General features: G+C 36.1%; 1 protein-coding gene across 1 annotated transcript in view; it reads left to right on the top strand.

Annotated features, from left to right (window-relative positions):
* The window catches only part of LOC144204423 (partitioning defective 3 homolog B-like), a 71,498-nt gene that overhangs the window by 22,708 nt on the left and 36,688 nt on the right, over positions 1-12,102 (top strand). The window contains exons 13-18 of the mRNA XM_077728418.1: positions 2,661-2,852; positions 3,272-3,430; positions 5,449-5,587; positions 7,163-7,265; positions 7,334-7,431; positions 8,625-8,672. Coding sequence (XP_077584544.1) covers positions 2,661-2,852; positions 3,272-3,430; positions 5,449-5,587; positions 7,163-7,265; positions 7,334-7,431; positions 8,625-8,672 — 739 coding nt within the window. The remainder of the gene's footprint in view (positions 1-2,660; positions 2,853-3,271; positions 3,431-5,448; positions 5,588-7,162; positions 7,266-7,333; positions 7,432-8,624; positions 8,673-12,102) is intronic.

Raw genomic sequence — 12,102 nt, 5'->3', positions numbered from 1 at the left:
GACTTCAACAAGCAAGAAAAAGGAAAAGTCAAAAAGAAGTTAAGATGAAAACATGATCCTGCATCGTTCTCAACTGAGCCATTGGGATTGAAGCTTGGGGTTTTTAGCATAGATTTTGTATTTGGACTGTTCTTGAGGGTAGATTATGTTTGCCCATGCATTTTCCGCTCTGACATTTTATATATGCGAAATGGAAGATAATTGCAGTGCTATTAAAAGATCCAACTTTGCACTCGCCGTAAATCATTCCATTTTTCTTATTGGTCTACCTTTTTCCCCTTTAGGCCGTACATTTAAAATAAAAAAGATAATTCTCAGTTTTAAACTGAGGTCCTTGTTGGACCTTTTACTCTTTGGCATTGGCATTAAGGTAATTGTTGTGAAAGTGTGACAAATGATTTGACAATAACCGCCTCATTTAGGGAGACACAAATGGAATAGTTAAAAGCATAAACAATTAAAAAGACATATTGCTTAATATACAAGTAACTATTGTCAGCCAAATGAACACATTTGTGATATTTTGTGTTTCATTTGTATTTGACACGTCTTAATTATTTGTGTTTTAGTTGACTGGTGTAACTAATTTATGTGAGGTCGGTCATGCTTAGTTTAATGAATAACAAACACACTACTCCACACACTGAGACCTGTTAATGGTACATAATCCAGCTGATCCATCATAGCGGGAAGCCATTTAAATGTAAAACGACTAGCTTGGGGAAGTTCACTTTAAAAGATCTTGTCTTCAATGAGATGCATTTGATAGAGTACCTATAAGAGCCAAAACAAAATCATGCAAGCATACAAAAAATATGTAAATACGCAAATTAACCCAAAGCCATTGTTTAACATTTGGCCAAAAGACAGATTTTCTTGCCATCATATGATAATATCTACAAGCAATCAGAATTTAGGTCAAAGTACTTAGCTCCAGATAATAATACATTATAAAAAAAATGCATACCGTGAAATGATAATACTCTACTTAAAAAAAAAAAAACACCATTACTGCTGATGGAGAAGGAGGGGAGACTTTGAGAGCTTTTACTGAGGAAAAACGTGACTTTTAGGGACGTAAGATCTGTGTGAATACAAAACTGATTCTGGGGTAACATAGTATTAGGAGAGTAAAGTAATATTAAGGATAAAAAAACATAAAATTATTACATTACAAGTGTAGGTTTAACTTCTTTATAATGTACCACAAAACCATGTATTTTGCTTTTTAGAAACATGTTCAATTCATGGATAAGATATTACGAGTATTTAGAATGATGAAATATAATCCGGTGATAATAAGACAGTTTCTTGTAAAATGTAATGGTTGCTGTTCCATTATCTGTCAGCAGTTCTTTCTAATGTTTATCCTTTCTGGCTGGGGTTGTCGCCTCCTATCCTGTCTAGACTGTTGGTCTGATCAGGGAGAAATATTATCTTAACCAAAGTATTTTCTAAAGCCTGTACTGTATAGCAACATCAAATTAATATAATTTATTCTTAAATTAATTTTAAAGTGAATAGAATTAATTGCTAAATTCCAAAACCATAGTCTTGTGACCAACCCTGCCAAATAATAAATAAAAAGTAAAAAAAATAGTCAATTTTGCCTTTCTTTAAGCCTACATAACATTCAATTCAATTCAATAACAGAAATTGAAAATCAATTGCCAAATGGACAAGTTCAAATGTAATGTACATGTTCAATTTTGGTAGGTTGATTGTCAACCACCCAACATAGCCACCACATAGTTATCAGTCAGTAAATGGGACAAATATAGTGCTTTTGTATATATTTTAAAAGAAAATGTTTCACCCCAGCTTCATTTCTAAGGCTATCTCCACCACGTCAGCCTGAAAAGGTCCATCTCGCATCTTGTTGAACCTTTTTACTTGTCAGCACACATTCCATTTGCAATTGCTACATGATGGATGCCTATTATGTCTGCATTCACCTGAGGCTGAGGACTGACAGATTATCCCTGTACTGGTTGTAACTGCAGGCAACTTGCAAATGGAAATGGTTCCGTTGCTTGGGAACATGTGCTTACTGTACTTTGATGATGAATGTTCTGCTGTGCTTTGTCCAGCTTTACAGAATGATTAACATACGCTCCGTTGTAGCTTTGGGGGGAACCTTGTTGATGAAAAAAAGCAAGCACGGCCATGGGGAAGGAACAGGCTGTTCCTGTCAGTAAAGTTTTTATATTTTTGTTGTTTATTTTTTTGTCAGAACATTTTGCAGTGATAAGATGGCAAGAAAGATTTTAACTCATTTACTGCTACTGGTGGTGATATTGCTGTCAGGGGCAAATACTGAACTGAACTAACTGGCTTCTAATTGGTGTATTTTGAAACCATAGGAACAGACCTTTGTAAACCATGGATAGTCTTTGGATCAATAGTACAGTACTTTTTTAAAGGGGCTTTGTTTAAGCCTTCTTTCGTGATTTTTTTTATTTTTTATTATTTTTTTTTTAGTATCAGAATTGCAATTTTGAGTGAAAAGGGCTATTCTGCTCTCATTTGTTGTTGTTTAAATCCTGTGGGGAACAGGTGTTGAAAAGAATGAAGGAAAGGTCATTTTGGGTGACTGTTTTTTTTCTTAAATCCAATATTAAACTGAACTTACTCTTTTTCTGTTTTCCTCTCACTTTTAGAAAGAAGATCGGCCCCGTGAGCATGGCGTCATTTTAGAAAATGGAAAAGAGCAACTGATGTTTGAGGTGGCTCTCAATGACTCTGGCTCAGCAGGGCTTGGTGTCAGCCTCAAAGGAAACAAGTCAAGAGAGACTGGCGAGGACTTGGGGATTTTCATCAAATCCATTATACACGGAGGAGCTGCTTACAAGGTGAATATCCTTTAATGAAATTCATTTATATCTCAGGTGTTTTTTTTTCCTCCCTAAGATGTGATTCCCAAATAATTTACGGTAAATAGTGCAAAATTCGGTAGACAAAATTTAACACGATTCAAACAAGTTTTAGGTCAACGTTTTCCGTCTTAATGAATTGATTATAAAATTTCTCGTCGAATCAATTGATAAAGGTTAGCAACTTTAATTGGCAGAAACAAAACAATTACGATGTAGCCTGCAAAGATTAATTTAACATTCTTGCACTAGAGGGTGCTTGTGTACCACCTTTGGTATTTTTCTTATCACACTTTGACAACCACTGTCTTAGAGTTAAGTGTAACAAAGAAGCATTATGAAATGAAACAACATAATCGCACTCGGAAGCTAATTGTATCTTACAACCTGTTGTTCAGGATGGACGCCTACGCGTCAATGACCAGCTTGTCGCCGTAAATGGCGAGTCGCTGCTTGGCTGCTCCAATCATGTGGCCATGGAGACACTCCGCCGCTCCATGTCACATGGGGGAAACGTAAGAGGGACCATCCAGCTTGTGGTTATGAGAGTTGTGAAGGTAAAAATGTCAATCACTAAACAGCTAAATTGATTTCCTTTTTTCTTTGTTTCCTTTTCCCATCTCTTCACCCCCTACGGATTAAAGTAAAAAATCTTATTTCACAAGCCGTTGACTGCCTTTTTCCACAATGCTCTTAGCTCCATTTATACTTGACACTTGTCTCTCTGCTTTCCTTTTTTTTGCGCTTACCAGCTAACTGCAAAAGAGCATTTGCACTGCCTTTGTCCTTGTGCTTTTGTGAGCATGCACATGTGGCTCGATGTTCATCTCTCACCTCTATCTCCTTTCTTTACAAGTAAAAAGATATTCTTTTCAGACTAGCTGCTATTCAGCAGATCCAGTCTGTATCGCTGTGTGGAATCTATCAAGGGCCTTATACACACACACTGAGCTTTGATAGAATGTACATCCATTTTTGTTTTTTGCATTGGTTTTAGGGGATTTTATTGAACGGAGATGATGTATGTCATGCACAAAATGCTTGTGCAAATCCCTTTTTTTCTGCGCTGTCGATATTTTGCAAACACAAGGGACGTGGTGGAAATAACAATTATGTAAAATATATAACTGCAGCCTAATTAATGTAGAATCAGTAATGTTTAAACCATTTTTTTTTGGGAAAGATCGAACATTAATAGACAAAAACATGGCAGCTTTTCTCATGTAAACTCTTTTTACCCTTCCCCTTCACTATAATGTCTTTATCTTTAGCACATTTCATTTTTTTCACATTTAACTCGACCCTGTAGCGCTCTTTTCTCCTCCCTTCATCTTTTCTTTGTGCATGTTCCAAAAATTCTCTGATAGAAACCACCATACCACCAAACCATATGCACGCACCCAGGCAATGATCGCTAAGATGTATAAGCTTAAATAGGCCTAAATAATACATTCATCTTAAGTATGTAAAAAAAAAAAGATGATTAGCTCCACCCTTGTAAGGATTAATGGTTAAAAATAGAGATGCTATTTTCTCTTTTTCAACTGGTTCTTTTAATGAATCTCAATTAAAAATGCTCCAAGGCGTTGTTTTTGTTTGAATAGTTTTGAAAGTGAAAAAGAGGAATTCAGCGATAATGTTTATTAGGGCGTGAATGGGATCTTCCATTTTGTATAAACAGTATTTAGCAGGTGTTTGGAAAAGGAGATTTTTGTCTAAACATTTTGTGTTAAGTGTGGTTTAATAAACCAGTTGAAAAGCATCAAACTCACTATTATTTAATGTCAACACTGATCAGAGTTTTTTTTTTTTTTGGTTCGAACTACAAATTCAATCTTAAAATTGTCCAGCCATATTTCAAACCCAAATGATTAAAATTCAACATGGTGACTTTGTCTGCCCCTAGGCATTTTATGTAGTGTAGCCTGAACGCTTGAAATATACCCAAGCCCTTTGGTTACAGATATTATGTTTGCTTAAGAAATACAGGCTGTGTACAAAAGGCTGCTTAGCATAACAATGTTAAGATCTGAATTGTAAATGGAGATCAATTATCACACAAAACAACCAAATGTAAAAAAAGAAAGTGCTGTCCTCTTATATGAAGACTTTACGACTGCATTTCCAAAGTATGTCAGTCAATATTGATGTGTTTAGGGAAGAAATGAAGAGATTTGAAAGCTATTACAGACAATCTTTTTGGATATTTGTTTGACTTCTTTTTCATAAGAGAGACAGACACAAAAAAACATGCATATGCATATATGTTAATTATCAGAGTTTCTGCTTACCAGACAAACTATGAATATATGCTAATCAAATTCCCAAAGAACTTTCATGAAACAGACAAAAATATATCACAACGCTGAAATGCCTGATTTGTTTTCATCAGCATCTTAAGAGGCCTAACACAAGTGCAGTTGTCTTCTTTGTCATTGTATGACTTTCCCAACTTTAAAGTATGCATTCTCGCTTATTTTTTTCCCCCATCGAGGAATGTTTTATCCTTTAGGTCCACTTGAAAAAAAAAATCCTTTTCCACTGAATTTTTGCATCATCTTTTGTCTGTTTTCAGGATCAACTCAACCAGTTGTCAAATCGCTCTTTTGACAACTCTCCGATCTTGTCTGGGTTGATGAACCAAGTAAATGGCCCCACAGGATTGGTTTATCAGAGTAACAATCACATTAACAGCACACTCCACACTTCTGATGGTGAGTACATCGATTTACTCCGTGGGGTAGGTTTTACAAGTCCAATCAGACTCAATAGAATTTTTGTTATCAGCAAGGCTTTGAAACCATACCCTCGTCCCCCCCAAGTAGCAATAGCAATGCCTCCTACCCAACGAGGAGAACAAAGATGCTTTTTTATGAATACAAAAGTGTTGTTTGTCAAGGAAGATACACATGACCTGATTGACTTTTTATGGTAGCACACAGGACAGCCAATCATTTTGCATTTCATATCTCAACATAAAATACACAATTTTTGTTGATTTCAGCTTAAAAGCTGTATTGAACTCCTTTCATTTAAAAAAGATTGGATGTCCTTTGCCGTCAAAAGCTGCCTTTATGTTACATTTTTCTTTGTTTTAGCAGCTTTTCTTGCTTGCTTTTCATTTCCAGAAAGCTCACTCAAATACTCTCCAAGTTAATAATCGGAATCAAACTAATCGCTGTTTCTCAGATAAAACAAACTAAAAATAACCAAAAGCCAAACTGTCATCTATCAAAACTTAATTAAAAATGATACCTTTTCACCTTCCTTTTTTTCCAAACTTTCTTCTATTATTTGAGTACAGTATTCATTTTTTTCCCCCCAATGTTGAACTTCTTCACCTATTCTCTTTTGGTGGATGAGCACACAGGAGTGTCCACAATATACTAATTATAGTCGGTATCAGTGTGCGAGAAGGCTCTTTGCTATAATGTGTGTACTCTGTCTGGGGTGTGCAAATGTGCGGGTGGCAGAGTAAGCACGCTTGTATTTCCATGTGGGAATTGTTCTCCGCCATCAAACTGTCTTATCAATGTGGGTTAGTGTGTGTGTTTTGTGTGTTTACACTGGAGCCGGTAAACACGTCCGACCTTACTCTTCAAATTCACCTCATCTACGGTGTCATTCACATCCACATAACAGTGAGGACATTTTTTTTCAGGCTCTTCTCCTACTAAGTGTGTGTATTTCAAACTCTGTGTCACTTTGCAAATGAAGCGTGCTGTGAATGCGAAAAGGATGGACATCTGCTACTGGAGCAAGCTCCGGGTGATTTATCTTTAACAGAACAAATGCCTTTTTCACATCAAAAGAGTGGGAGGCGGTGAGAACAGATTTTTGTGCGAGTGAGGTGAAACAAGAATGTGTTTTTGACAGTTGAGCTGATTAAGGTGCTGGCAGTGTGGAGAAATGACTCACTTTGACGAAAAACAGGAATATTCAGATGAAGATAATGATGCTAAGAATGTTGCAATGAACGGCTGTTCAAATTTGGAATCATCTACATGCAAAATATTGACCCATGCAGTTTTTCAGTGACTGTACTTGTCCTGAGATGAGATCTAAAAGAAAAAAAACAATGCTTATAATCCTAAAAAAAGAAACCAAAATGTTTAGAGTAGTAGTGTAGTGTTACTTGGAGGCATAGCCACGGTATATTGCTGGTTTTATTCATTTCATTTCAATTGAAATGAGTTCTATTTTACATTATACAACATTAGCATTTGTAAAAATTTGTACATTTCTAAAAATATGTATGCCTTTTCATCCAATTCTGTCATGCTTTTCAGGGTCATTTGCGAGGTATGCTCACATGGATGAAGAATCCGAGCAAAATGAACATACAAGAGAATTAAGAACATCTGCTCATCAGTATAACTACCTACAGGAAAGGTGAGTTGGGTTAAGATAATTAAAAACCTTAGAAAAACATAAACCTGACTTATGATTGTTAACTCTAGGGAAGCATCTGTGTCCCAATATGACATCCAGCTTCAGTCTCAGCATGTCAAAGGCTCTCGTAGCATAGACTTGGGCTCCACTCCCAACCAGCCTCACACCGGTAGGTGGTTTTAATGTTTTACATTCTTTGCATTCTTCTTATTTCATATTTTGTTAATGTAAATATTCTCAGCTGTGCATAGCGGCTACTGTATGCATCTGGAAAGCACATTGAGATATATATCTATACTGACATCTAATGCATACAAAGAAAAGTGACATAAATCATCCTCACTGTTATTTGTGATATTGTTATGGTTTGAGTCAATTCATGAAATATCGTTGAAGCCATCAGGACAGTGGCCATTAATTTAAATAAGGGAACAATCTACATTACTCCACTGGCTACCGTCTACAAATATTTCTCTTTATTAATGATTGACACTTGTTTAAAATAGAATATTTCTATCTTATTTAATCGTCTGTATATTACTGTATGCCGCTGGATGTTTCAATTAAAATAAAAGCCTCATTATACAAACTTGAGCCAACTGAATTTCAAATGAAATGAGACATTTCAACTTTGCGGGTCTGGGCGTTTACACTTTATCAGCTTGGAACCGAAGCAGCTGCACAGTGATTTGCCAAAAATCCAGGCGGCTGCAGCAGTCATAAAAATTAGCCACAAGCTGATGTGGTCAGACACACACATCAATGCACAGTGCTAGTATTACATTTTAAGCTTGCGTTTGATTAGGAAAATATTCGTAGCACACAACCACTTACTACTTGGTTTTTGTGGTTTTAGTATGTATTTGGCAGAGTGCTGCTCTACAGTTGTTCTTTTTTTATTTTTGTTCACCACATAGAGCTCAAATATGCTTTTCTTACAGGTGAAAAGTATAAAAATGACTAGGGACAATTATGGTAGGAGTGATGTCCAATAGAGAGGAAAATAGCCAGCATAGCTGGTTTAGTTGAGTGTTTGCTGAAGTAACGACATGAAAGGAAAAAAGGCAAAAGTAAAGCGGAGTCTTCCAGATGAAAGCCCAGATTGATATGTTCAAAGGGGAAAGTGAGGGCTGGTGATGAATGCTAGCTACGATGCTGACTAAACATCCCAGGGAAAAGATCAGATGGTCTGATGACAAGATTGGTGGAGGGCTTGAGAAGAGGGGACTTTCACACTCTGGAAAGTTGGACACTATCCTTGGAAATTGTGGGGATCAAGGAGAGATCATCTCCTAATAAAAACAACCTTCAACTTTGCTCCACTGCATGGTTCACATATCTTAATTATTGTTTTTTTTTCTGTTGCAGATAAGAGCCATGTAGGATCGACTGTTGAAAACACGGCAGGTAAGGGAATATACTTCAACTCACTTGGGAAAAATATATTTTCTAAACATATACATATACAATATATGGGTACTTTTTATGGCCTCTTTCTTTAATCCAAATCTATTTTTCATATGTCATGTCTTAGTGAAGTAATACTATATGCTATGAAGCAGTATATGTGTATTATTTGAACAAAATAAGAGGATTACTGTAAAAATACATGAAACGGTAAACATGCAGCGGTCTGATTAAAAAGAAGTAGCAAAGTAGATATTACTGGATGGATTCTTCGTCCACACAAAATTCTGCTCAGTTGCATTCCTCCCCTTTTTTCCAACCTGATTTACCAGGATTTTGGGAGAACTGTGACGTTGGTAAACGGGTGGGCAAAGTTGGGTGGGCTTTCAAGAATAACATCAGCAGCTTTTGATAGGAATGTAGTTTTTTTTCTATGACTTTCCCCCCTTATTTTTCCCTTCCACACCCCAAAAAGCAACACACATTTGATGCTCATTTTTTCCATATGGTGTTATGATGATGATGATGATGATGGAAATATTTCATCACAGTCTGGAAAATAACCCACTTCACATTGTATTACATTTTAGTAGAATATGAGAAGACAGCGTTGACATAAATGGCAGTTCTCACTGCAAGTGTTTTTTTTTTTTACTCTGTCATTGCGTTTGATAGCTATTGACATCAAAACAATTTGGACTGGAATGATCAAGTTTCAGCATCCATTTTTGATTAAATAGACAGAAATTCAATACTATAGCATGATTCTACTGACTAAGATAGCCATCAAAAGATAAAGCATGAAATCACCACTAATATTTTATCGAGCCTAACCTTTTCAAGTACAGCTGGTCTCTCCTAAAGTACTTTAAATGAACTTTAAATAGTACATATTATGCATATTGCTGATAGGACAAAAAAGCAAGTGGTTCGACTTATGGTTTGTCTTTTACCGTAATAATTAGAAGAGCCTAAAGCTGAATATGTAATGAGCAAATGAATATCTGTATTTATGTATTAATTTATGCAGAAAACTGCATTTGAAATGTATGTCAGAATGTTGGAAACAGACAACCAGTACATTTTTTTAGTGACCTTCTCACAGAACTACTGTTTGGCGTAAATACTTTTCAGCTGTCGGTTAAATGTTCAGTTTTTAATGTCTTTTTCGTTCCCAATTATTTCTTCCTCCGCCCACCTCTCATAGCCTCAGTTCTGTGCTCTTACTTGCCCTGGCAGTCTTTTTCTTGCCAACAGCATTTAGGCTTTAGAAGCTGACAATCAGGCAGAGGGGCTTAGAACGAACAACAGCCCCCTGAAAATGTGTTTGTACATGATGCTGAGGGAGACTGGCGCAGTCCATTGTCTGAATCTCTCCCTCGTGCAACTTTGACTTTGATGACAGTCGCATACACTGCCAAAAAACGTGTCTTCAGAGAGCCATGTCTTTCTATATCCGCCGTCTCTGGGATTGTTTACTGCTGTCACCTTTTTTTATTATTATTTTACAGATTTGTCTTGGTTTTCTTGTCCTTTGTTTCCTTGTCTTGCGGCATCTTGTTGGCTTTGCTCAGGATTCGAGCTGAAAGCCACCTAGTTAGGCTTTTATGGATTGATATATTGATTTGGTGGGGAGAGAGCAGTACATCTTTGTAAGTCTCTGTGGGTGTCTACATGTTTGTAACACTGAACATTATATTTTCTTAACAGTCACAAAGGGCAAAACATTCTAAGCCTTGGACTGCAATTTTTGTTTGCCGTCTTGCATGGAGAAACTTTCTTTTGTCTGCACAATTTCCGTTTTTGGTAATAAAACAGCCTCAAAAGGACTGTATGTGATACATTTTAAAAATAAATGAAAAAGAGACTATTTACCATTAACACAAATCTGCCATTGACAACAGTTGATCTAATTATTTTTAAACTGGGAGATACGGGTGTGAATGTTTATCTTTTGACATCTTGTACTACTTTCAATGACAGCTTGTGAGTTGAATGAGTGCACCATGAAGGGCTAATATTGCAAACACAGTTCAGGTGCTCTCTCGGCTGCCACTTTGTATTTTGAATGCCCCTTGACCCCTCTCTTCCACTAAGCCAATAAAAGTGAGCAGTAATCAGTAGATGGTCACTGCTGTCCCTTTTTGCTGGTGCACCCATTTGTCTTTATCAAATTTTACACACTACTCATTGACAAGTGAGTGTCTGGACAGTATCTTCCCATATGATGGATTCATTTATAAAGAGCTGGTGTTGTGTAAAAATATGAGTTGAAGCTATCTATAATAGTGGTCTTTAATGTACATCCATAAATGTAAATTATAGAAGTTTCTTTGTTGAAGAATCAAGCTCAGATTAATGTGACTGTACTAAAGAGATTTTATTGTATTTTAAGTGATGTATTTTTGAGAGCATTTGAGTATACATGGAGGAGAGTAGCAAGAATTTTCATTGTGTCATTAAGTGCACATTTACAAATATTTAATGTCGATGTTGGACATTCTAAGAATGAATATTTAATGAGCGTACATGAGTTAGTTTTACCATTGGCAGGATTTCCCACAGAAAAATTGCAAAGACAAAGAGTAGAGAATCTTTCTAGGAAATAATGAAAAATAATGCTATTTATTAATTACCTTGCATAATGTGTCAATGGGGCTTGTCTTAAAAAATACAAATACATTTTAAGTCTAGTTCAATGACTACTGGTATGTTGGTCAGTTACACATCAAGAGTTTAATGATTGTAGTTTATTTTGATCAATGGTTTATTACAAAATGAGGATTCTAAAGATATTGTGTATTTTCTCCAATTTACTGTGAGGAAGTGCTTGGATAGAATTAAAACCAGTTGATGGGATTTCCCGTCAAGGACTAATAATAGAGCTGGTTCTTAGTCTCAGCAATCACCAAGGGCCAAGGAAATATAAGCTCCATATTGCAACATTATCTGTACTTGTTTTTTTTTCTAGGGTTATTTAAGATGTGAATTACACAAGATAAGCGGTTATGTAAAATACATGTTGTGGAACTAGAACTATCAGATAGAGGATCATCTTGATAGCGTTTCTGGTACTAACATTTATTCCTCGAGGCAGGGATTAAGCAAAGAAGCCATTCTGATTTTTAAGGTTTTTTTCAATATGTTGTCCAATCAAACTCGAGGAACATTTTCGGCTTTCTAAAGGGAGTGGCGTTCTTGCATCTATTTTGGGAGGCCTAAGTAAGATTAGTTTTAAGTTATGAGTAGAGCTTGATTGGTATTTGAAATATGTAGCTTATGAAAAAGTAATAGTAGCATACACAGAGCAAATAGTCTTCTCTCTGACTTTTACACTGCAGACTTGCTTTGTGATTTATTGTTGGACTTAAATCAAGCAGCTCATGCTACTGCAATAATCTGCCCATTCAGCTCAGTGAAAATAACTAAA

Source organism: Stigmatopora nigra, chromosome 11 (genome assembly GCF_051989575.1).
Source record: "Stigmatopora nigra isolate UIUO_SnigA chromosome 11, RoL_Snig_1.1, whole genome shotgun sequence".
NCBI lineage: Eukaryota > Metazoa > Chordata > Actinopteri > Syngnathiformes > Syngnathidae > Stigmatopora > Stigmatopora nigra.
This window is presented reverse-complemented; position numbering and strand designations above follow the sequence as displayed.